Source organism: Glandiceps talaboti, chromosome 3 (genome assembly GCF_964340395.1).
Source record: "Glandiceps talaboti chromosome 3, keGlaTala1.1, whole genome shotgun sequence".
Lineage (NCBI taxonomy): Eukaryota > Metazoa > Hemichordata > Enteropneusta > Spengelidae > Glandiceps > Glandiceps talaboti.
Window position 1 is genome coordinate 30,126,281 of NC_135551.1, and position 27,925 is coordinate 30,154,205.

A 27,925-nucleotide genomic window follows, 5' to 3' on the forward strand; every position below is an offset into this window, starting at 1 on the left:
TTTTATCAAATTCTGATGATTAAAATTTTCGCAGGGCAATTTACCAAATATATATCGCGAGATAGAGCGAGATTAGAACAACCAAAATGGCGTCGTCCAACATGTTGAAGGTAAGGAAATAGTTTATTTTTACGTCGTTGTCACATTACGGTGTGTACGCGTAACATAATTGTGGAAACAATAGTGCCTGTCAATGAAAATTGAAGGGATGTGACATATTGAATTCAAAGTATCAACAATAGCTCTGTGAACATTAAATGTGGAATGTCATCGTAAATTCGTATGTGAATCAAAGGTTGTGTGTGTATCATCAGATGATTGTTAGCCAGGCCTTGATCCGATCGTTCAGATTTTGTCTGGAATCTCGAGTATCGATTCGCCTGTTTGTTATTTTTTGGTATTTTCATTAAAATCAGCAGATCTGCAATGTCAGCTAGGTTTTAAAGTTTCAATTTTGGCTAACCATTGCCCATTTTATTTACAAAATATGATGACGAGTTATGATGAATCATTCTTTGCACACTTACTTTGTGTGTCAGTCATTTGTCATGAGCAAGGAAATTTGTGTTTATGGAACCAAAAAACAATTTGAAAATATATTTATTTTTCCTTTCAAAATTACGACTCTCTTTGTTGAAACCAGAGAAATTACATACAGACACAGTCATTATTTTGTTATGGACCAACTTTTTCAATAGCTGTGTCAGACTGTGTTTTTCTGTAGCTGTGTCAGACTGTGTTTTTCTGTAGCTGTGTCAGACTGTGTTTTTCTGTAGCTGTGTCAGACTGTGTTTTTCTGTAGCTGTGTCAGACTGTGTTTTTCACACCTGGATTTAATCCTAACCAGACTTTAGCCTTTATTAATTGACTCAAAAGGAGAATGAGTTTGAGACATTCTTAAATTCATACAAAATACTCTTGTTAAGAAACATTGTGACTGTGTAACCTTGTACAGTACAGATTAAGGCTTTTTATGCTATACAATTTGTTTCATACACTTGTTTCTTACATATTACTGACACTCACAAAAATACAATTTACTATGTCTGCAGAATAGTGTGCTATCATTTCACTAATAAAAGTATTTTAGATAATTATATGTTTTTTAATAATAGATACAAGTTAGTATAGAATTAGTCTTGTAACAAGACGACGAACCTGTGCTTGGAAGGTTGCCAAATATTAGCCAAGGATAACAGTCTTCTGATGCACAGTTCCAGCAAGCCTTCGACTTGACAGCACCATTGGTGCTATACGACCTGTGGTATCTTTAAACGTTAGCAGATTTGCCGAAGGTCTGGCAGCTAGACTAATATAGAGTCTGAATAGATTGATCTCTGATTGTCTTTTATTTAATTTAACAGGATAAAAACCAGCTTGTCTTTGAAGACAAGTGGGATAGTATGAGACCAACTGTTCTAAAACTTCTTAGACAAGAACCTGTAACAAGAGCTGAATGGCAGGACCTTTTCTGGTATGTAGACTTTGTATGTAGAATGATAAAATGTGTTATATCATACACCAAGTATCTTTTCTTTTGTAATTCATTGAAGAGTGCATGCATTGAACCTGTGAAATAATTTCCTTATCATACCTGGCACACCCTTTGCCCAAATATGGTATTATGCTCATCAATATCTGCCTTGAACCTGTGCAATAATTTCCATATCATACCCGGCACACCCTTTGCCCAAATATGGTATTATGCTCATCAATATCCGCCTTGAACCTGGGCAATAATTTCCATATCATACCCGGCACACCCTTTGCCCAAATATGGTATTATGCTCATCAATATCCGCCTTGAACCTGTGCAATAATTTCCATATCATACCCGGCACACCCTTTGCCCAAATATGGTATTATGCTCATCAATATCCGCCTTGAACCTGTGCAATAATTTCCATATCATACCCGGCACACCCTTTGCCCAAATATGGTATTATGCTCATCAATATCCAGGGGTGAACAAATCATTTTGTGAACTGGCGGTCCCTGGACCAGTGCCTTAAAGAATCCAGTGGTCCTGCTGATAGAATTAGTGGTCCCAGGTCCCGCTAATGTGAAACATTAAACCTTACCCATGAATCTGTATATTCAGATAACTTTTCAACATAGTTGTTAACAGTAAGGTACTGGTCCGACGGACCAGACAAGGTAAAATTTGTGTGGTCCGCCAAAAAAAATCGCTAAACCCGGACCCAGGACCAGTGGATTTGTTCATCCCTAATATCCATTCGCTCAGTGATTCAGTTTTGAATTTTTTCTCAATATCCACATTTTGAGCACAAAATAATGTTTCTCTATCCATTTATATGGTGATGTGATTTATAATGTTTTCATGTCACTATAATTATATATATGATAAAACGATACCTCAGTAGTATGGCTTACAGGCCTTCATAAAGTCGGGCTCGAATTCCACTATACAACCTCAGTCCACAAAACCCATATCTGAGCCATAGAGATTAATCTAATTTTATTGTCAAAATGAAAAACATAAAGAGGGAAATGAATTTTAAAAGTAATTTATATTCATGTGATTACAATAATGTATGAACAGCATTTCAACTGTAAGTTTTCACTTTCCATTCTTTCAGTATTTTAGTGTAAATCACACAATTTTGTTGACTTTGTTTTCAGGGATGTGCACTCAGTGTGTCTATGGGATGATAAAGGACCTGCCAAAGTTCACAAAGCACTACAAGAAGACATTCTAGATTTTATCAAACAGGCACAAAGGGTAAATATTGAAACTTGTGAATTCATTTTCCCACTTGCCACTATCATCCTCATGCCTTCTGTGTTTACTTTTTAGGGCAGTGTTGCAAAGATTGTAGCACAGAGACCGGGCTGGGCTATCTGACTTGAAAATGTTGTTTGACTGTCAAGCCAGTATTTGGGGGCAGATGGCTTAGGCTACACTGTCAAGCCAGTATTAGGGGGCAGATGGCTTATTCTATAGGCTACACTGTCAAGTCAGATAGCCAAGTCTCTGGGCTATACTGTCAAGCCAGTATTTGGGGGAAGATGGCTTAGTCTATAGGCTACACTGTCAAGTCAGTATGTCAAGTCAGATGGCTAAGTCTCTAGGCTATACTGTCAAGTCAGTATGTCAAGTCAGATAGCCAAGTCTGGGCTATACTGTCAAGCCAGTATGTCTAGTCAGATAGCCAAGTCTCTGGGCTACACTGTCAAACCAGTATGTAGACTCAGATAGCCAAGTCTGTAGGGTACAAATATTGACTATACATGTAGATTGTTGTATATGAGGACACCACTGGGGAAACACTTATCATTTTATGAATATTTATTGATGGAGTAAAAACCCAGTAATGTTTTGTGCAACAATTCGTACATTTGTCGTACATAGAGATTTGAACAGATCCTGTAGCATAAGAATCTTTACATTTTCCTATTCAGAGATTAGTAGGAATGTGTCTGAGACCCAGTATCACATTGTAATAATTGTTACGTTTGTCACACCATGGACCTATTATTGAGATATCTCAATAATAGAGCCATGGTCATACACAGAGAGTTCTATAAATGTGTTACCAGCCCTAGTAGCATATTATAACAATGTTTACATCTGTACCACACAGAGAGTTATATAAATGTGTTACCAGCCCTAGTAGCATATTATAACAATGTTTACATCTGTACGACACAGAGAGTTATATAAATGTGTTACCAGCCCTATTAGCATATTATAACAATGTTTACATCTGTACCACACAAAGAGTTATATAAATGTGTTACCAGCCCTAGTAGCATATTATAACAATGTTTACATCTGTACCACACAAAGAGTTATATAAATGTGTGACCAGACCTAGTAGCATATTATAACAATGTTTACATCTGTGCGACACACAGAGAGTTATATAAATGTGTGATCAGACCTAGTAGCATATTATAACAATGTTTACATCTGTACCACACAGAGAGTTCTATAAATGTGTGACCAGACCTAGTAGCATATTATAACAATGTTTACATCTGTACCACACAGAGAGTTATAAGTGATCAAGATGATTCAGCCTTACTAAAAGCATACATCATAGAATGGAGGAAGTTCTTTACACAGTGCAGTTATTTACCTAAGCCATTTGGTCAGTTAGAAGTCTCCTTGTCTGGTAAGACAGTCAGCAGTACGCAAAGGAAAACACAGACAGAGGATAGTATTGTCAGAAAAGTAAGTCCACTATAGTTGAGTAAATGTACACAGTAAATCAAAGTCTTATACTTATTTCTAGCACACATATTTGATTTATAATTAGTTGACATTCAGTGTTAATAACTGAGCATATATAATTCCTTTGTAAATTGTTGTCATTATTATGATCTTCAACTTGAATGTTCTCCGAGAAGTTTTGTGTGTCTGTGTGTGTGTATGTGTGTATACACACAGGTACAAATGCATGCACATGTATGTACACACGTGCGCGCGCGCACACACACACACACACACACACACACACACACACACACACACACACTCACACACACAAACACACACACATGCATGGACACACGTGCGTGCATACACATGGACACGCACACACACAGACATGCGCACACATGCACACACACACACAGACACACACACACATACATGTACACTTACAAATTTATATACATGTCCACATACATATGAAATAGCTCATCTCTCTAATATACAATAGCAAAATAGATTTGTTGATGTTTGCTACCACAGTGTCAAGAAGGATTTTGAGAAGTGATATACAAATCAAGGGAGGATCATTCACTAATACATGTGTTCATACAACATATCTTTTTTAATCTTTAGCTAATGCTGGACAGCTGGAACCAGAGTATTTTTTCAAATATCAAAAAGCGACTTCAAGACAGTGCAATGAAACTGGTACATGCTGAGAGGAATGGGGAGGCATTTGATGCACAGTTAGTGATAGGTGTCAGAGAATCATATGGTGAGAATTGTTTTTGTAAGAGTTACTAGATAACCAGTGTAGGTAAAATCTACCTGAGTTCCCCAGTCATTTTACCAGGGTTCCCTACCAGTGTTTCTGTTAAGGGTGGTAAGTAGGTAAAATCTACCTGAGTTCCCCAGTCATTTTACCAGGGTTCCCTACCAGTGCTTTTGTTAAGGGTGGTAAGTAGGTAAAATCTACCTGAGTTCCCCAGTCATTTTACTAGGGTTCCCTACCAGTGCTTTTGTTAAGGGTGGTAAGTAGGTAAAATCTACCTGCATTCTCCAGTCATTTTACCAGGGTTCCCTACCAATGTTTTTGTTAAGGGTGGTAAGTAGGTAAAATCTACCTGAATTCTCCAGTCATTTTACCAGGGTTCCCTACCAGTGTTTTTGTTAAGGGTGGTAAGTAGGTAAAATCTACCTGAATTCTCCAGTCATTTTACCAGGGTTCCCTACCAGTGTTTTTGTTAAGGGTGGTAAGTAGGTAAAATCTACCTGAATTCTCCAGTGATTTTACCAGGGTTCCCTACCAGTGTTTTTGTTAAGGGTGGTAAGTAGGTAAAATCTACCTGCATTCTCCAGTCATTTTACCAGGGTTCCCTACCAGTGTTTTTGTTAAGGGTGGTAAGTAGGTAAAATCTACCTGAATTCTCCAGTCATTTTACCAGGGTTCCCTACCAGTGTTTTTGTTAAGGGTGGTAAGTAGGTAAAATCTACCTGCATTCTCCAGTCATTTTACCAGGGTTCCCTACCAGTGTTTTTGCTAAGGGTGGTAAGTAGGTAAAACCTACCTGAGTTCCTCAGTCATTTTACCAGGGTTCCCTACTAGTGTTTTTGCTAAGAGTGGTAAGTAGGTAAAATCTACCTGAGTTCTCCAGTCATTTTACCAGGGTTCCCTACCAGTGTTTTTGCTAAGGGTGGTAAGTAGGTAAAACCTACCTGAGTTCCTCAGTCATTTTACCAGGGTTCCCTACCAGTGTTTTTGTTAAGGGTGGTAAGTAGGTAAAATCTACCTGAGTTCCCCAGTCATTTTACCAGGGATCCCTACCAGTGTTTTTGCTAAGGGTGGCAAGCCAGGTAAAACCTACCTGAGTTCTCTGTGATTTTATCAAGATTCACTATCAGTGTTTTTGTTGAAGGTGGTAAGTAGGTAAAATCTGCCTGAGTTCCCCTGTCATTTTACCAAGGTTCCCTAGTAGTGTACCTTCTGACTCACATTTCTATCGAAGTCAAAAAGTAGAAATATTGTCTACAGAAAGATAATGTTATGGTATGGTTTTGACAAAGGAATGTATGACATAGTTGTTATTAATATGACTGTATTTAAACTGTTATTGTACACGTGTATCATGAAAGAAAATGGTGGTGTGACAAAATGGACCAATACTTAGGATATTTTATGTGCAGTGTTCTCTCCACTCTCAGAAAGCATGGTGCAAACACTGTCCTTGCTATCTTTGTCACAATGCTTGGCAGGTTTCTACCATGTATCAAACACAAAACTGTTCTACCATCCTTGAGCTTTAGTAATCTTTAAATGACAAAATTATAATAATACTTTCACATGAAGAGAACTGGCTGATCCCAGTGTGTATGTTTGTATGTGTTAAAATAAACATGTCAGAGTTTGTTCCAGTGTTGAAGACACATTATATGCTGATCACTATGCAAACCAATATGCAAATTACCATGTTATTTATATGTAAATTAATATGCAAATTAGACACTATCCTTGCAATCCATCCTTGGGAGAACCACTAATGTGGCAGAATTTTTTTTTTGTCGTCAATTTATATTCCAGTTAACCTGTGTTCGAATACTGAAGACAAACTTCAAATTTATCGTGCGAATTTTGAGACTTCATATCTCCATGCCACCGAGTCTTTTTACAGAGCAACTGCTCCTTCCTACTTAGCAGAAAACGGAGTACAAAATTACATGAAATATGTAAGTCTATTAATTTATATGGAATGTATCAATTCTTGTTATCTGACACAGAGTTTTACCACCTAGACATGTCTTAGAAATAACAGTAATTCGATTTCTTGGTTGACACCATGACTTCCACTCCATGCGCTACTCAGTGTATAACTTTAGACACACGTGAGAATAAGCTGACCCTCATATTTCAGAGAGCTTTTTCATCTCCTTTCTAACTCTAAGCGCCACTGAACATTGTTTTCTTTGGATATTTGGCGCTATATAAATTTATTAGATAGATAGATAGATAGAAATGAAAATTTCTGCTCACAGAGTCAAAAAAAATTCTGGAAATGAACCCCATATCTTCACTGACATCTGATCAGCATTGTCAGGGCTGTACCACAATGGACTAACAAACTGATCAGTATTGTGAGGGGTGTACCACAATGGGCTAACAAACTGATCAGCATTGTGAGGGGTGTACCACAATGGGCTAACAAACTGATCAGCATTGTGAGGGTGTACCACAATGGGCTAACAAACTGATCAGCATTGTGAGGGTGTACCACAATGGGCTAACAAACTGATCAGCATTGTCAGGGGTGTACCACAATGGGCTAACAAACTGATCAGCATTGTCAGGGGTGTACCACAATGGGCTAACAAACTGATCAGCATTGTCAGGGGTGTACCACAATGGGCTAACAAACTGATCAGCATTGTGAGGGGTGTACCACAATGGGCTAACAAACTGATCAGCATTGTGAGGGTGTACCTCAATGGGCTAACAAACTGATCAGCATTGTGAGGGGTGTACCACAATGGGCTAACAAACTGATCAGCATTGTGAGGGGTGTACCACAATGGGCTAACAAACTGATCAGCATTGTGAGGGGTGTACCACAATGGGCTAACAAACTGATCAGCATTGTGAGGGGTGTACCACAATGGGCTAACAAACTGATCAGCATTGTGAGGGGTGTACCACAATGGGCTAACAAACTGATCAGCATTGTGAGGGGTGTACCACAATGGGCTAACAAACTGATCAGCATTGTGAGGGTGTACCACAATGGGCTAACAAACTGATCAGCATTGTGAGGGTGTACCACAATGGGCTAACAAACTGATCAGCATTGTGAGGGGTGTACCACAATGGGCTAACAAACTGATCAGCATTGTGAGGGTGTACCTCAATGGGCTAACAAACTGATCAGCATTGTCAGGGGTGTACCACAATGGGCTAACAAACTGATCAGCATTGTCAGGGGTGTACCACAATGGGCTAACAAACTGATCAGCATTGTGAGGGGTGTACCACAATGGGCTAACAAACTGATCAGCATTGTGAGGGGTGTACCACAATGGGCTAACAAACTGATCAGCATTGTGAGGGGTGTACCACAATGGGCTAACAAACTGATCAGCATTGTGAGGGGTGTACCACAATGGGATAACAAACTGATCAGCATTGTGAGGGGTGTACCACAATGGGCTAACAATGAAAACAATTGGGATTCACTTCCAGAAAAATTGTTGACTCTGTGAGTAGAATTTTCTTTTGAATACTATGAACACTGGGTTCTGTTCTATGAACATTCATTCTTGTAAGGAAAGTAGCGTTAAAAATTAAAAATTGAAAACATCACATTTCATTCATGAGTACTAGATCACATTTCATTTATGAGTACATGTGTATTAGATTTAGAAGCAGTGTCCATTTGTTATCTAAATCATTTATGTCACCACCGTTATGTTTTCATTCAGGCTGATGCAAAATTAAAAGAAGAAGAACAGAGGGCTATGCGTTACTTGGAAACTAGAAAAGGGTGCAATTCTGTGCAAGCAGTAAGTAGTATTTTTTTTTTTTTTTTTTTTTTTTGTATGACGCATTGTAGTACTTTATTGTATGGCATTTTTAGTATTTTATCAATCAGTACCTTTTATATGCAATCTTTTTCGTTGTGTAAAGAGCACTGAGACGTAGTGTAGTGCGCTTTTAAGAAATTAAATAATAATAATAATAATAATATGGAATTTCTTTCTATATACCTATGCACATTTGTACTTTCATATCACTATTGGAGTCTGAATTTTACACAGATATCCGTGCATTACATTTTAGTATCTCTAGATTTTACGATATCATATAAATTTAAAATGTGGTGATTTTTGATTAATTTAAAATTTAAAATGATTATGTATGAACTGACCAATTAAATTGCAGTTAACGCTTTATGGTTCATTCAAATTGTAAATTTCAAGAATGTTTGAATTGTCCAATCAAATTGTACTTAGTGTTGTATTGTCCATTTGAATTGTGCAGAAGAATGTACCATCCAATCATATTGCAGTAAAGGCTGTAATATAAATTATTCAAATCACAAAAATAGGAATTTGTAATTAGCAATTTGACAAATATGTAAAGGTATAAATGTAATGATTTCATTTATCATTTATTTGTTGTTGTTGTTGTTGTTGTTGTTGTTGTTGTCTAGTTGACTGAGACCTGTGTCCGAGTTTTAGTGACAGCATTTAAAGAAACCATTCTTGCTGAATGTTCAGTGATGATAAAGGCAAATGAAACAGAAAGTAAGTACTGTGTAGTATCATCATCATGTATAGTATCATCCCTAATGAAGATAACCCCACCTGTAAGCCTTCTTTTAGCCTATGTGTCCACCTTGAATTAGACAACGATTTCACGATAGTATTGTCCCTAATGAAGATAACCACAGCTGTAATCACGTTATCACCACAGATAAATATCACCATAAAAAATCACATTATTAGAGATAATCACATTATCACCATAGATAATCACATTATCACCACAGATAATCACATTATCACCATAGATAATCACATTATCACCACAGATAATCACATTATCACCATAGATAATCATAATATCACCATAAATAATCACATTACTAGAGATAATCACATTATCACCATAGATAATCACATTATCACCACAGATAATCACATTATCACCATAGATAATCACTTTATCACCACAGATAATCACATTATCACCATAGATAATCATATTATTACCACAAATAAGCATCATTGTAATATTTTTAATTTCTTCTTCCCTAGAATTAAGGTTGATGTTCTCATTGATGGATAGAGTACCTGATGGCATCAGTCCAATGTTGAGAGACTTAGAAGATCATATTGTTGAGGCTGGTTTAGCTGATATGGTAGCAGCTGCTGACATTATTACCACAGTAAGTTTTTAGTCCCCAGTCAGCACTACCCGGAAGGGACGTAAACGTTGGGTTCTGTCCATCTGCCTGTCCGTCCGTCTGTACGTTCACCTTCATATCTCTAGCATGCAGCAACTGATTTGAACCAAACCTGACATAAACGTAACATACCATGTGGAGCCACATGTACTTCGCAGTCTTGGCCTGAATAGCAAAATGGTAGCCATGTTTGTGATAAACAAGCATATTTTGTTTGTTATTGTCCAAAAGTTTGAAAGATATGGACACCATTCAAGTGTCTACCCCACATTATCAATGATGAACTTTCTAATGAGACATTGACCTTTGACCTTGACAAACATTTTCAAGGTGAAATGACCAAAATCTTTCTTTCTATGTCCAGTCAACAAAGACTCCATTTAAATGTCTATACCCCAAAGGTCAGCTTTCTTTTCATATCTTCACCTTTGCCTTTGATCTCCATAATCAAGGTCAAATTGCAAATTGGTCAATAAATTATGAAGTTTTGTATCTAGAGACACATTCAAATTTGCACAATAACTTTGGTATAAAACACGCAAATTGGGGAGTCGGGACTATGTCTTTGATTGAAGGCTTGTGTAACATAGATCATATTATTGTGTTAGGCGTAAAAATAAAATTTGTGTGGTTCTGATTACATTCAATTTTAAAAATAAGTGGGGTAGCCTACCGTAGGTAGATTTTTTACTTTATTTTATTATATATTTTTTTCATATGAATAGTGTTATATTGTCTTTTTAAGTTGATGTCAGTTTCCGCACCCACCACTTCTTGCAAGACTTCATGATTTTTGCAATTTTATTATTATTTTTCTCGTATACGTAAACAAAATTTAGGGTCGGTGTGAAAAACTAGGTGGGGGTCGGGTTACCGAAACCAAACAACTTTTTTTATTTGGCCTTATTTAAATGTAATACCAACTATACACATATAATCTGTTCATTGTTCTTACAGGATTCTGAAAAATATGTGGAGCAACTCCTTGTTCTTTTTAATAAATTTAGTGCTTTGGTCAAAGATGCTTTTAATGATGACCCAAGGTTTCTGACTAGCAGAGACAAGGTAAATATATATCTATGCCATATGTGTACTTTACCAGTAGTGATGTAGACAATGTAACTGGACTTCCAGACTCGTAAGTACCAATGAAGCTTACTCAAGCAGTAACTTGCATATATTTCTATAGCTACTCTGGGTACCAGTGTGACATATATTTCCATAGCTACTCTGGGTACCAATGTGACATATATTTCCATAGCTACTCTGGGTACCAGTGTGACATATATTTCCATAGCTACTCTGGGTACCAATGTGACATATATTTCCATAGCTACTCTGGGTACCAGTGTGACATATATTTCCATAGCTACTCTGGGTACCAATGTGACATATATTTCCATAGCTACTCTGGGTACCAGTGTGACATATATTTCCATAGCTACTCTGGGTACCAGTGTGACATATATTTCCATAGCTACTCTGGGTACCAGTGTGACATATATTTCCATAGCTACTCTGGGTACCAGTGTGACATATATTTCCATAGCTACTCTGGGTACCAATGTGACATATATTTCTATAGCTACTCTGGGTACCAGTGTGACATATATTTCCATAGCTACTCTGGGTACCAGTGTGACATATATTTCCATAGCTACTCTGGGTACCAGTGTGACATATATTTCCATAGCTACTCTGGGTACCAATGTGACATATATTTCTATAGCTACTCTGGGTACCAATGTGACATATATTTCCATAGCTACTCTGGGTACCAATGTGACATATATTTCTATAGCTACTCTGGGTACCAATGTGACATATATTTCTATAGCTACTCTGGGTACCAATGTGACATATATTTCCATAGCTACTCTGGGTACCAATGTGACATATATTTCTATAGCTACTCTGGGTACCAATGTGACATATATTTCCATAGCTACTCTGGGTACCAATGTGACATATATTTCTATAGCTACTCTGGGTACCAATGTGACATATATTTCTATAGCTACTCTGGGTACCAATGTGACATATATTTCTATAGCTACTCTGGGTACCAATGTGACATATATTTCCATAGCTACTCTGGGTACCAATGTGACATATATTTCTTTAGGTACTCTGGGTAATATCTCATTGATAGAAAACCTGGTAAAATATTTTGGGGACCGAGTAAATTTGACCCACTTACCACCAGTGTTCCCTCTAAGCCAATTTGACACTCCACTGATGAACAGCAGTTTCTTGTAGGCTCACCATAATTTGATAATCTCCTATCCTTGACTGTGTGGTGGGTGACTCACAACCAGTGTTCCCTGTAAGCCCTCACCATCCCATATACTAATTGTTTGTCTTTGTATTGACAGGCTTACAAACATGTAGTCAATGATACAACTGTATTCAAACTAGAATTGCCAACCAAGCAAAAAGGGTAAGTGTAAAAAAACATTTAGAGGTTTTATCTTTTAGTTTATGAAATCAATAATCAATCTATTTAGTAGGACCTTGATCTTGTTGCAGTGTTGGCACTAAAAGTCAATTTGATTGGCCTTTGATATTGTTAAAGTGTTATTACTAAAACTCATTTTGATTGGACTTTGATTTTCTTAAAGTGTTGATAGTAAAACTCATTTTGATTGGACTATAATTTTGTTACAGTGTTGTTCTTAAACTCAATTTGATTGGCCTGTTTGATTTCTTACAGTGTTGGCAGTAAAACTCAACCTGAGTCTAAATGTCCAGAGTTATTAGCAAATTACTGTGACATGCTTCTAAGAAAAACTCCACTTAGTAAGAAATTAACGTCAGATGAAATTGAGTCGAAGCTTAGAAATGTGGTAAGTAATGTAATCATTATCATAGACTTGGATAGTTAGTTCGTAAGCACTGTGTATTTCTAGTACTGTATTTCTAGATATAACCTTCACTGTATATTTCTAGTATTGTATATTTCTAGATTGCAGATATTGTTTGATGAATGTCTGTTTTCAGCTGTCTTTTTGTTTTTCTTTTCTTTTTTTCAAGCTTCTAGTATTAAAATATGTACAGAATAAGGATGTGTTTATGAGATTCCATAAAGCCCACCTTACAAGGAGATTAATATTAGATACATCAGCAGATAGTGAGAAGGAAGAAAATATGGTGGAATGGCTCAGGGTAAGTAAATAGGTCTATCAAATTCACTCACTTTAAAAGTTAAAAGATTTTGTCTACAAATTAAAACAAATACTGTGTTTTTGCTAAGATATTTAGAACCATGGTAGAAGATATCAGGAATTCTGGTAAAATTCACCAAGTTTCCATGGTAACATGGAAGATTGTGCTTATAAAATTCATTTTGTTTACGTGGTAACATATAGAGGACTGTAGAAAAATTTATGCTGTTTCCATGGTAACAGATATATAAAATTCTGATAAAATTCATTTTGTTCCCACTGTAACAGATTTAGAGGTTTCTGGTAAAATTCATTTAGTTTCCATGGTAACAGATATAGAGGACTACAATGAAATCATTTAGTTTCCATGGTAACAGATATAGATGATTCCAGTTAAGCACACTGTGTTAACACTATAATTGTAATAATAATGATACTTTGATATAGCAGTCACAGCATTGACATTGATTCCACAGCTACAATTACAGTATCATTACTACTTTTTTAATAGTAAAATATTCCAGTCCATACATTGAACTGTTATGTATTCCCCTGTAGGAAGTTGGAATGCCTGCTGATTATGTTAATAAATTAGCACGTATGTTTCAAGACATCAAAGTTAGCGACGATCTTAATCAACAATTTAAAGAAGCTTACAGGAATAATGAACATAGTGCTATAGCAGGTAAGTGATGATATCATTTGAACTTTTGAATAACAGTAACATTTGAGTTTGAAATACAAGTGGCATTTTATCAAGAGGAAGCTAGTAAAAGCCGGCAGTGGAGAGTGATCATCAAGAGGCAGCCCTATAATTACAAAATAATTTGCTGTACATCTTGTTAGGATGGAAATCTGTTATTTAGTTTTATAAAAATAAAATTTGAAATTGGTAACTGGATAAAAATATGTCATCGGAAAATCATGTCATCAGGGACTCAATTTAGTCTGAAAGCTTATAGTAATAATAATAATAATAATGCAAATTTATAATGTGCCTTTCCTCCTGAGAGCTCAAGACACTCACAATTATTACCCCTGGCACGGATCTATGGCAGCACAAACACCCTTAATTAGTTCCTCAACTACCTGGGGAGCATACAATCCATTGCAGCCTATATAAGCACATAGAATTAAACCATTCACATTGCAACCTCTATCATACTAGGTCCACAATTATATAGCTGGGTTGAATGAGGCACAATCATGATTCAAATCGTGACATGAGCAGGTATGCAATTTCCATCCAGAGATATCAAGTTTAAATTTGATTACTAATCAATGACCTGGATATCTGAGTCTACATATGTTTATATTAATCACTTGTTTGTTTATGTTTATTTATGTTACCTTAGATTCAATAAATATCAAAATACTGAATGCAGGGGCTTGGGCTCGTAGTAGTGAACGTATTCCAGTATCTTTACCATTGGAGTTAGAAGATTATATCCCAGAAGTTGAGGAATTTTACAGGAAAAATCACAGTGGAAGAAAACTACAATGGCATCATCTAATGTCAAATGGAATAGTAAGTAGAAAACTAGGTGGATCGACATGTATCTGGGAACAGTAAGTGGAAAATACATTACATGTATCCATGGATCCATCTGTATCAGGGAATAGTATGTGGAAACATACATGTATCCATGGATCGACATGTATCTGGGAATAGTAAGTGGAAAATACATTACATGTATCCATGGATCCATCTGTATCAGGGAATAGTAAGTGGAAACATACATGTATCCATGGATCGACATGTATCTGGGAATAGTAAGTGGAAAATACATTACATGTATCCATGGATCCATCTGTATCAGGGAATAGTAAGTGGAAACATACATGTATCCATGGATCGACATGTATCTGGGAATAGTAAGTGGAAACGTACATTACATGTATCCATGGATCCGTCTGTATCAGGGAATAGTAAGTGCAAACATACATGTATCCGTGGGTCCATCTGTATCTGGGAATAGTAAGTGGAAACGCGCATGTATCCAAGGACCCATCTGTATCTGGGAATGAATTATCTTTATTTACACTTTAAGTATATGAATACTTATCTCCCAAGAAGTCCAGTGAGGGCCATCCCTCATGGGTTCAGTGTTGATGCAGGAGGAAACCAGAGTACCCGGGGAAAACCTGCATTGTTTGGTAGAGTCAAACTGAACAACACTCTTCTTACTAAAAACGTGGTAAATTTTAATCAAACCCCGGCCACTGCGGTAAGAGGCTAGTGGTTTCACCACTCGACCACCAACAACCCAAGCGAGGACATCAGTTTGTTGTAGCTTTTTACTGTAGAAATTTTCCCTTCTATAAATCCTTGTTGAGTAATTTATGTAATACAAATATTTAGGATTCTTTTTCCATTTTTGACTCAATCCTTGTTGCTAGGTAACCATGTAATACCTTTCCGTATCACTGTTTGCCGTTGACAGATAACGTTTAGAAATAAAGTGGGTATGTATGATATGGAGGTGACTACATTTCAAATGGCAGTACTGTTTGCATGGAATCAAAGACAAGGTGAAAAGATAGCGTTTGAGAATCTGAGATTAGCAACAGAACTACCTGATACTGAGCTAAGGAGAACACTATGGGTGAGTTTTGGTTACATTATATCACTTCTTAGCAGGGAGTAGGAGGCCAAATTTGGAGAAATATTTGGTGAAAGATTTGATTTATTTGATTTATTGATTTCACCAGGAAATTAAAAAAAACAAACATACATGTCAATTGTGTTAACGGCAACGTAGTTGCTGTCAGCCAGGGTACAACGTTAGAAGCACCTACCCGACTGCCTTCATCCTCAAGTAACTCTGAGTATAGAATCATTAGAAGACGACATCGAAAGGCGACAAAAACTGCGATTGGGCCGAAATCTGTTATCACAGGAAGTAACACTACAATGTCTTCTCTTAAATCTGTGAACACTGTACCTAACCACCTGCCAAATTGTTCATTAGTCGCCTATCTCCTTGCACAACCCGTTGTGAACTAATAGCTCATTTAGAGAAATTGGTTTTAGTGGCGTTGAAGCTGTGTCTTTACAGACTAAGTACATTTGTACAACACCTATACATCATTCAAATTGACAATGCCATTAGATCAGTGCAAACATATTTTGAATCCTAGAGTTTCGCTGTCGGGCGTTTTAGTGAGGAGATTCTACTCTTCTAAAAACAACTAAGGACTTCATGAACTTTATAATAATAATAATAATAATAATAATAATTTATTTCGTACTTTGGCCAAATCACTCAATGAAATGAAATCATACAATGACACAGAGGGTGGGTTAAAATGAATCACTATAACAGATGCCTTTCTCTACGTTTACTTGCATAGGAAATATATTTCTATCTATCTATCTAATAAATTTATATAGCGCCAAATATCCAAAGAAAACAATGTTCAGTGGCGCTTAGAGTTAGAAAGGAGATGAAAAAGCTCTCTGAAATATGTGGGTTTTCAAGCGTCTTTTGAAAATGTTAACATTAGCTAGTTGTTTAACATTTGAGTTCTCTAGCTGCATAAGGAGAACAAATTTTTGATATGTACAGTTCGTATAAAAGTATGTGGGTAGGTACATTTCACGCAAATCTTTATAAAGTGGGCAAACTAAGCAAAAATGATATTCATCCTCAACTTCCCCACTCTTACACAGGAGGCAAATTCTGTGTTGTCTAGGTATACCTAATTTACGATCAGATTCTATTCTGAGTTGGTGTCGATGTCCTGAAGCTCTAAATCTACACAAAACAAATCTCATGGTACTGTCTTCAATATTTGAAAGATAAAACTCACACTTAAAATTGATCTTGAAATCATGATATTTATCCAGTTTAGAATAATTCAACAAGCCAGAACTCCATGACTGGATATAAATATCGCGAGATCTCTGCTTTAAGGCCTCAATAAAACCACCTTCGTCTTCAACACCTTGATTTAGCCAAGCAAAACCAAATCCATACGAGAAAAGTAGTTTCTTTACCGATAACGCCCAGCATGTATGATTGTTCTCGGCCTCTTTGAATTGATATTTATAACACTGATAAACAAAACGGTTTTCTTTCATTTTCAAAATATTTAGCCAGTATTTTATAATACGGACAAATCTTTGACAAAAAAGCGGTGTTCTGCCAAGTTCACCATAAATGACTGGGTTTGGTGTGGTTTTTGATAGGCCTAGTACATATTTACAAAATGTACGATGCACACTTTCTACATTCTCAGTATCATAAAATCCCCAAATTTCACTCCCATACATCAATATTGGTAATATCTTACAATCAAAAATCTTCATGTAAATTGACACTTCGACAGATTTGTATTTATACAATATCTTTTTCAGAGCAAAGATTGCTTTACACGCTTGTTGACCTGTCTTTTGTGCCATATTCCAAAGTCCATTAAAAGAAAATGTTAATCCAAGGTAGCAAAATTGTGATACAACTGATAGCCTCTTCCCATTGTAAAACCATTTTTCACACCTTCTCAAAACACCAGCATTCCTAAAGACCATTACCTTAGTTTTGTTAATATTAACCTTTAGTTTCCATTTCGAAGAAAATGTTGATAAATCATTCAAAAGTCTTTGTAAGCCAATAGCGTTGTAACTAAACAAAATCAAATCATCAGCGAAAAGAAGATAAAACAGTCTCAGTACACCAATGTAAATTCCAGCAAATTTTTGTTCCAAATGTTGTCCTAAATCATTTATGAATAATGCAGATAACAAGGGTGATAAAATTGACCCTTGTTGTACACCACACATACATTTGAAAGATCTGGTAATACCCTCTGGGGTGCGAACACGTGCCTGGATGTTACTGTACATAGATTGCAAAACCTTGAAGAAGTTGCCATGGAGTCCGTTCTTAATTAGTTTGTAATATAACATATAATGGTTGATACGATCGAATGCTTTTTCAAAGTCTACGAACACACAATATAAACGACTCTTCAAAGAAAAGTAACGTTTGACAATTGTATCAATTATAAACATATTATCAATGGTGCCATAGCCTCTGCGAAAGCCTGCTTGATTTTCCTCAAGTGGGCAATTATTTTCAACCCATGTATTCAATTTTTCATAGATTATTGAAGAGAATGCTTTCCCCAATAGAGAGAGAAGTGTTATACCCCTGTACTTATTTACACTATCTCTATCACCCTTCTTATACAATGGAACTATTAATCCTAGAGTCCAATCCTTGGGAAAGTATCCAGCGAGGAGCAACTTATTAAATAATCCAACAAGAAATTCTTTGAACTTCCGTGGACAGTTCTTAAGCATTTCCGCGGGGATACCAGTGGCCAGATGCTTTTCCATTTTTAAGTTTATTTATACTTTTCTCAACTTCATCATAAGTAATTTCCCGATCTAAGTCATCACAGTTAACGTGGTTACAGTCAGTATTATCATAGATTAAGGGATCAAATTTGTCAACAAGGTTCTTTATTTCCTCCGAAACTGCATCCTCTCCCATATCGTTTTCAATATTGAATAAGCCGGAAAAGTAGTTGTACCAATCATCCGTTGAGATAGAAGATGAAGGGCCTGGTTGCTTTTGTTTCAAAAGAGACCAAAAGTGCTTGGAATCTGTCTCCCTGGCAGCTTCCACCAATTTACTTTTTTCCTTAAATTCAAAGTTTTTCTTTTTTGTTGAACTTTATCTATAAAAGAAATTTGTAGATCATGTGATATCTGCCTCTTACAGGAGTGGCTGTAATGTGGCGAAAGTCCCTTAATTCAGTGAAAGTCAAGCGATATGATGATAGTCGAATGATCGGGGTCGAAATCAAACTCTCTGATAGTATTCTTACTTTGATTAATGTTTACATGCCTACACAAAATAGAGATAATTATCATGTATTTTTAGATTATTTGCAAAGAATTCGTTACTGTATTGATAATGCTGAAACCAATTGTGTGATGGCCTTAGGTGATTGGAATGCAGATGTTGGATCCGAGTTTGGTGAAGAAGTTAATACCTTTTGTAATGATAACAATCTCATTTGTTCCAATGTCCAACTCTTGGGTACACATAATAAGAATAATTTAATAGTGAAGCACATCATTCGACTTCATGGCTTGATCACTGTATTTCGACCCCTGCAGCACACAATTGTATACGGGATATCAAGATTTTGCATGAATTCGTTGGGTCTGATCATTTTCCTGTGAATGTAGTATCTGATCTTCATGATCTTCAAAAATATAACCTTCAGCTTAATAATCAGGACATATTTATCAAGAGCAACAATTCAAATATTGATTGGTCAAATGTCGACGGCATGTATTTACGTAATTACCTTAGTAGTACTGATGTTAGTCTTAGCAATATTCATATCAATAGTGAGGTTTTCAGTTGCTGGGACTCAAGGTGTAAGCAAAGATCACGCCATTGATAAGCTTTATGATGACATTATTCATATGTTGTCCTCATCAGCGTCTGACTGTTTTTCTGTCAAGACTCTATGTCCAATAAGTGTGTTCCAGGTTGGAATAATTATGTTAAGGAACACCATTCAATTGCTTGAGATGCCTTTATTATGTGGCGAGACAATGGTAAACCACGTCAAGGGCCTTTATTTCAGATTATGAGAAAAAGTTGTGCAAAGTTTAAGTATGCCTTAAGGTGTTGTAAAGGTAATGAGAATCGCTGATGCCCTAGCAAGAAATCTTTCAAACAGTAATTGTAAGCAGTTTTGGAAAGGTGTTAATAGTACCAAAGGGTCTACTCCATTGTCGTCGTCGTCTGTCGGAGGGTGCAATGGCCATCAGAACATTGCAAACATGTGGCGAGAACACTTTGAAGGTCTTGTCATCTGTGACTAATAATAGCAATGAATATTATGTTAATTCCAAAATCTCTGATGTAACCTTTTCTGATGAAATGATTGTAACATCAGCTGATATTTTGGCATGTGTAAATAAATTGACCAATGGTAAAACAGTAGGTCCAGATGGCATTACAGCTGAACACATTAAGTATGCTCACTGTCGGATACATAGTTTACTATCACTTTTGTTTACAGCCTCTCATGTTACGTGATAGATAATGAACGAGTTTGGTTGATTATGCGTTATAACACGAGGGCGCGTAGCCCCGAGTGTTTGACGCATAATCAACCAAACAAGTTCATTATCTTACTTATCACCACGGCGATAACAATAGAATTTGCATGTATTCCAAGTCTGTCAGGTGGCAAGCTAGAACTAGTTTTACATTGTTTTTGTTTTTGCTATTGACTCTTCCCGCACTTTGTTCAGTTGAGCAAATGCAGTGATTGAGGGCCTAAGTATGAATCTCGAAACGTCCTTCAATTTCGGGGTTCAGTGGGACGAAGTGACTTTAACTCAACTCGATTCAATTCCAACACAAGAGCTCTGTCCTGTGAGTGGACCGATTAATGAAAATCGATTTGCCAAACCCTTAACGGAGTCTCAATTTCAACAAAGTTTGAGCGAAAGAATACCAGTGCGAACTAGGCATGCCAACAGTTGGGCTTTGTGTCTCTACAATGAATGGGCAACTTGGAGAAAAGTTCAGATTTACAGCGTTGTAGACCATCATTGGCCGATACCCACTTTGGAATCCGGTTCACTAGAATCCCTTGATTACTGGTTAGCAAGGTTTATATACGAAATAAAGCGAAAAGATGGTAAGCCGTATCCCCCTAATACATTGACGAATGTAGCTGCCAGATTGCAACGTCACTTAGTCGACGTCTGTGATCGTAGGGATGTCCATTTGTTTAAAAAGACCGATGGGACATTCAAAACATTTCGGAATGCATTGGAAAAGCGCAAGAAAGAGTTAATGTCTGAAGGTGTAGGGGTTGTTGTGAGAAAAGCCGATCCTGTGACGGAAGATGACGAGAAGGTTCTATGGGAAAGTGGCGTTTTCGATACAAAGACAGCGCGAGGGCTGTCATATATCGTCTACTTTTATAACTGTAAAATGTTTGGGTTCAGAGCCATGGATGAGCATGTAAATCTGGATGCCAGTCAGTTTCATGTCGGATTCGATGACAAGGGACGAAAGTTTTTGCAGTACGAAGGTCGTTTATCAAAGACTTGCACTGGTAACATTGATTGCAAATCAAGCCCTAAGGTAATTAGACAGTATTCTGACCCATCTAATCAACGATGCGTTGTTCCCATTTTTGAGCAATATCTACGACTGATAGGTTCATCGGGACGCTTTTATCGGCGACCTATGCCAAATAGACAAACAGACAGTTCATGTCAAATAGTCTTTTCACAGCAAGCTATAGGCATTAATACACTCAGAAAATATCTGAAGGCCATGTACAAAGAAGCCGGAATCGACTACGAATCTCAAAATCGGAACATTACAAACCACAGTGGTAAAGTTACCTGTTGCACAAGACTGTACGAAAAAGGGTTCGATGAACAGTCAATAACCGGAAGAAGTGGTCATCGTTCGACAGCCGTGAGAAGCTACAAACGCCCATCGGAAGATTTATTGCAAAATATTTCAAACACCCTCCAGCCTCCTAAACCTAAGGAGTTAAAGATCTCTCCCTTGAGAGAACCGGCCGTTGAGTATTGTCCAAAGACAGCAGAACGTACGTCTAGTACTCAGAGTAACGTGTTACACATCGTTGTTCCTGACGGAGTTGACTCAGTGTGTTTGGAACGATCCGGGAAAAAAATGACAATTACGTTTGACTTCTAATGCTTTCTAGCAATGAATGCGTTTTCAAATTGCAGTCACACATCCTCCTGAATAAAACTGATTGTTTGTCATGACGAGAAGTGTATTTGTTGATGTTGATGTTCATGTTGATGAATGTATTGTTGAATACCATATATCAGGTGGCTATACCCTGTCAACCAATCAGAGGCAAGACTCGTGCCGTGGATTATGGTCATAATGTACTAGTGAAGAGTGGGTTATGGCTTATAATCTACGGCAATCCTGTACCCTGATTGGTGGACGGAGTGTAGCCGTGTGATAAGGATACTTACCTTCTCGTATGATGGATACAATCCTAGTCCCAATTGTTAAAGATAAAAATGGTGATGTTACTGACAAGGGAAACTATCAACCTATAGCCATTGCGACAGCTCTTTGAAAGCTATGTGAAAAATTAATACTTGACAAGTGTGAGCAATTTCTACATACAAGTGATTACCAGTTTGGTTTTAAAGAGGGACATGCGACTGACATGTGCATTTTTTTAATGAAGGAAGTAATCGACTTTTATAATCGCCATAATAGCCCAGTTTTTCTATGTTTTCTTGATGCCACCAAAGCGTTTGACAGGATCAATCATAGGACCCTGTTCAGAAAACTTATTGATCGGCGTGTTCCTACATTTATAGTGAGAATGCTTGTTTTTTGGTATCGCCATCAAACATTCCATGTCAGGTGGGGGTCGACCAATCTCTGACAGTTTAGAAGTCAGTAATGGTGTAAGACAAGGAGGTATTTTATCACCTCGGCTATTCGCAGTGTATATGGATAAATCAAGTGATTCTTTGGGCGAAGTAAATACTGGCTGTTACATTGCTGGTAAATGTTTTAATCATTTGTTATTTGCGGATGATATCGTTCTTATTTGTCCTTCTGTGAAGGGACTATACAGACTGTTACGCTCTTTTTCAAGCTATGCTGTAACCCATGATATCATTTTTAATGCAAAGAAATCCAAGTGTCTTTATGTGATGCCAAAGCAATGCAAAATCTCTCGTGTACCACATGTTTATCTGAGCGACTCAACCTTGGCATTTGTTAGCAAACATTCTTACCTAGGAGTCGTCTTGAATTATATTGGAAACGACAAAGATGATATCAAACTGCAAATGAGAAGTTTTTATGCTAGTGCTAATAGTTTAATTCGTAATTTTAATTGTTGCTCTTTTGCAGTGAAGATAAATTTATTTAAAGCGTATTGTTCTTCATTGTACCGTGCTCATCTCTGGAATGTCTTTACTCCAACTTGTTTAAATGAAGTCAAAGTTACATATAATAATGCTTTTCGTATGTTGCTAGGGGTGAAGCAACGTATCAGTATTTCTGAAACCTTTGTGAGTGATAACATAATGACGTTTTCATGTAAGCAGCGGATGGCACGATCAAAGTTCTATTTGAGATTACTGAACAGTCAGAATACTTTAAGTGAAGCCAGTTTATCACCGACTGTAATCAGGGATAGCAAATATATAGAGATTGTTTGTGACTTTTGATCAACAGTGTCTGGAATTTTTTTGGCTTCTTTCATTAGTATAACCTTTCCTGTCACTTGTTCATGTTACCTAGACTGTCTCTTGTGTTTTTGTCGTATTTCACTTTGTCTTTTGTATGTGTTTTATATGTTTTTTATGAGCATGTTCTCGAAGTAAATCAATAAATAAATTAAAAAAAATATAACAAATGAATTAACAAAATATATAAATTAAATTAAGTCGAAGAATATTCAATCAAATACATCAGTAATGCCATGGACCTGGTGGGGGTTTAGAAATAGTTCTACCACTAGTCTAGCCCACAACCCTTACAGAATGAGTTAAGTTGAAAATGACTTCAGTATGATAAGAAATCTTTCAATTAAAATTGATTTTAAAATGTGATGATGTCCATGGTTTGTGTTATGAAATGTTCCTCAATGGTTTGAATATTTTGGAAAGATGTATTGTTCTATTTTAGCGAATCACTTGGGAGAGTAAGTGGTTTAACCAAAATATGCAAGGTAAAGAATTAATGCTCTGAGTTCAGAATCACTATAGGGTATGATTCCAAAGCAAGGAAATACTGTTTTGTGATTGATGTTATGTTTTGATAAATAGAAAGAGTAAGTTAAAGTAAAGAATTCATAGCTACGATAAAGCTGATTATTTTGGCAGAGACTAATCACAAATGATAATTTTCTTATGTACAGTTGAAACATCAGGTATTTTAGTAAAGATACCATCTATTAGAATTCAGTTATGTTGTCTTGTTGTATCACGGCGAAACTTAAACCATTACTATGGTTGAAACCTGGTTTCAAGTTCGTTGGGTCATTGACATACTTTAGTTGGACTGATCCTTGTTTATCTAACAAACTCACTTTTCTTAGTCAAACAAAGTTATTAAGGATGTTATTCTGATAGATAGCACTTTTCTTATTTTCAGTCCCTGGTTCAGTTTCCTAAAATCAAGAGACAAGTGCTAATATGCAAACCAGAAGTCAAGAGTCCCAAAGAGTTTAATGATGGCTCTCTCTTCTGGGTCAACCAGGATTTTGGAGTTGTGTAAGTACTGTCAATGTGTAGAAATTTGCCCATCATAGTAACTCCTGCTAATGCAGGAGGTGTGTAAGTACTGTCAATGTGTAGAAATTTGCCCATCATAGTAACTCGTGATAATGCAGGAGGTGTGTAAGTACTGTCAATGTGTAGAAATTTGCCCATCATAGTAACCCGTGATAATGCAGGAGGTGTGTAAGTACTGTCAATGTGTAGAAATTTGCCCATCATAGTAACCCGTGATAATGCAGGAGGTGTGTAAGTACTGTCAATGTGTAGAAATTTGCCCATCATAGCAACCCGTGATAATGCAGGAGGTGTGTAAGTACTGTCAATGTGTAGAAATTTGCCCATCATAGTAACTCCTGGTAATGCAGGAGGTGTGTATGTACTGCCAATGTGTAGAAATGTGCCCATCATAGTAACTCCTGGTAATGCAGGAGGTGTGTATGTACTGCCAATGTGTAGAAATTTGCCCATCACAGTAACTCCTGGTAATGCAGGAGGTGTGTAAGTACAGTCAATGCATAGAAATGAGCCCATCATAGTAACTCCTGGCAGTGTTGACAAGATGTTGGCGAAAAATTGGAATTTGGAATAATTATGAATAATTTTCTGACACAATCTGTGAGTAATCACATTTGAAATTTCTTTATTTGAAATTGACTCATCTAAAATCACTTTGAAATTGACTTATCTAAAATCACTTTAACATTTTCACTTGAGTCAAAATAGCTTATAACCACTTTATACCATAGTATTGACAAATGCTAACAATGGATGATTTCAATCTGTCATTTTTCTGCAGCAAGAATGGCAAACTCCAGAAACGTGGTAAGCTGAATCTAATAGGTAGATTACAGTTATCTACAGAGAGAAGTTCAGAAGAAGATAAAGAAGGCATTGTACAACTCAGAATACTTCGAACTCAGGTCAGTGTTGAATCTGGATTCTAAAACCACTAAACCCCCCCCCCCCCCCCCCCCCTTCGGTCACAAATATGACTTTCCACATCCCCTGAACCACCCCTTCGCTCTGTCTGTCAAGTGTATCACTCCACATCTACTGAGCTCTCCCTTCCCTGTCTGTCAAATGTATCATTCCACAACTACTGAGCTCTCCCTTCCTTGTCTGTGAAATATGGCATTACACATCCACTAAGCCCTCTAGGTCAGTGACAAATATGGCATTACACATCCACTAAGCTCTCTAGGTCAGTGACAAATGTGGCTTTCTACAGCACCTATTTTTGATGTTTGACATTACATATTACATGTACTGTAATTTTTTTGAAAATTTGAATTCACGTTATTTCTTCTTTTCTTTTTTTACATGATTGAATTTGATGTAAATAGTGTTTCTGAATGAATACTTGTATTTTGTTTACTCTCTTTACACAGGAGGCAATTGTGAAAATAATGAAAATGAGAAAGAAAATAAGCAATGCTCAACTCCAAACAGAACTGGTAGAAATTCTGAAAAATATGTTCCTGCCATCCAAGAAAATGATAAAAGAACAGATAGAGTGGTTGATTGAGCACAAATACATGAAACGGGATGAAGATAACATCAATATGTTCATTTACATGGCCTAAACTTGCCCATCCCTTCCAGGACCCTGCTTAACCCTCAGTTAATTGGGATGGTCCAATTCAAATATTTACCAGCAGAGTTAGAGGGACAGTATTTTATTTATACCAGGTTCTTTTTTATGCCAATGGCATCTGAGTTGTAGATATTTAGGAACCCCCATTTTGTATCTAAGGTAAGGACATGGAATAGTCCAAGTATATTTACAGATCTGAGAATTTGGAATATTCCATTATATAGATGGTGTTTAGGATTCAATTTTGAGGAACTGACTTTTCATACTACAGCTAGGAAGGCATTTCATAGTAAAGTAGAATTTCTATGTCAAGCTTGAATCCATTCTTGCAAACCAGAGCTGATATATCTTATGCTACACTGTGAAATATTCTCTTGATGGTGTGTTTTGGGCAGTGCCTTAAAAGAGTTTATGGTTTATGACAATGGTTTGAATCCGGCACTATGATAAAACAGTGTATTGTTGGATTAGAATAAACCGAAATGGTGCTGGTAGGCAAATTTATGATATGGTATACAGTGCTGTTTAAAGGCCAACTTTGAAAAGGATTAAATATTAGGTGTGAAAATCAGTTATCTGACAAAGTTATAGAAAAAGTTGGTCCAGAACAAAAGAATGATCCTATGTAATCCTTAGGGCTCCACCGATAAGATAACACTAATATGAGAACATGGGATTGAAACCCTGGCCTTTAAGTCTCCACTGATAAGATAACACTAATGTGAGAACACGGGATTGAAGCCCTGGTCTTCAAGTCTCCACTGATAAGATAACACTAATGTGAAAACACGGGATTGAAACCCTGACCTTTAAGAATACCGTTCTGATTTGTGAGTCTGGTATAAGTTTGTAAGATATACTGTGTCAGAGTGCCCTCATGCCTTGGCCAACCTTTTGAGAGCTGAACAACATGATGTATCTTACAGTCTATTAATTAACACTACGCAGCATATAACAGTAGAACCAGGAAATGGACCAGAACAGTTTGACAAAACCTGTCAACCCTGACAGGTTAAATGTTACTCATAATAATAGGGAACTTGCAATCCAGACTGAGCATGCTCAGACGCAAAGGACTATGGGATTATCTGTGGTTATCGTAATACCTAATCTGGAGCTACTGATAAAAAAAAATTCCACAATGGTCAGGGTAACTATGAATTGATCATTCGTAGTTGCAAACAATGGAAGAATATTGTTTACAATACCAATTCATTAGTATTTATTATCACATTTCCCATGATGCAACATTCAACATGGCAGATTTGCAAGTTCCCTTTTAGACCACTTGTTCATGATACAAGTACAATACTATCAGAATTTGTCACAGATTAATATAACCATGATGACAAAGATTGTAATGTAAACTTATTAAAAATCTCAGTCTCTAAGACAAAATTAAAAAAATTGTGTTTCTGATAACCCAACAGACCCTAATTTAAGCTGCCAACCCTAAACATTTTTTAAACATTTATAACAAAAAGATGTGAAATTCTTTGTCTTCTTGAGCCATCCTTCTTGTCTGTTTTCTTTCCTAGTAATGCCTGTACAAACTATAACAGAAGGGATATTCTGACCGACATTTTGTTTGATTTTGGGTCAAAGCAATATTTGTTAAAAATGAAAACAAATAAAATGATAAACTTAAAGGGACGACTGGCTGGGCCTTGGACCCTATTTTGCATATGACTGACTGTATGTTTGGAGGTGGAAAACTTGTGATGACTCACTGGCAAGTAATCACCAAAA

At 36.7% G+C, this 27,925-nt stretch overlaps 1 protein-coding gene across 1 annotated transcript; it reads left to right on the forward strand.

Annotated features, from left to right (window-relative positions):
• The first annotated feature begins 86 nt into the window (after positions 1–86).
• On the forward strand, positions 87–27,377 carry LOC144454041 (cullin-5-like). Its single transcript, XM_078120708.1, has 19 exons — positions 87–110; positions 1,365–1,474; positions 2,644–2,743; positions 4,016–4,198; positions 4,814–4,955; positions 6,759–6,904; positions 8,648–8,728; positions 9,379–9,472; positions 9,986–10,116; positions 11,092–11,199; positions 12,510–12,574; positions 12,848–12,980; positions 13,168–13,299; positions 13,857–13,983; positions 14,654–14,826; positions 15,743–15,904; positions 24,458–24,576; positions 25,379–25,502; positions 25,971–27,377. The coding sequence occupies exons 1-19, from the start codon at positions 87–89 to the stop codon at positions 26,163–26,165; spliced, it is 2,349 nt and encodes a 782-aa protein (XP_077976834.1). The 3' UTR covers positions 26,166–27,377.
• Positions 27,378–27,925: the final 548 nt, after the last annotated feature.

Bases quoted from the DNA above. Each gene is read 5' to 3' on its own strand.
- LOC144454041 (XM_078120708.1), top strand. From the start codon at position 87: ATGGCGTCGTCCAACATGTTGAAG. The intron at 12,981-13,167 runs GTAAGTAATGTA...CTTTTTTTCAAG, and splicing joins AGTCGAAGCTTAGAAATGTG to CTTCTAGTATTAAAATATGT. The intron at 25,503-25,970 runs GTCAGTGTTGAA...CTCTTTACACAG, and splicing joins TCAGAATACTTCGAACTCAG to GAGGCAATTGTGAAAATAAT.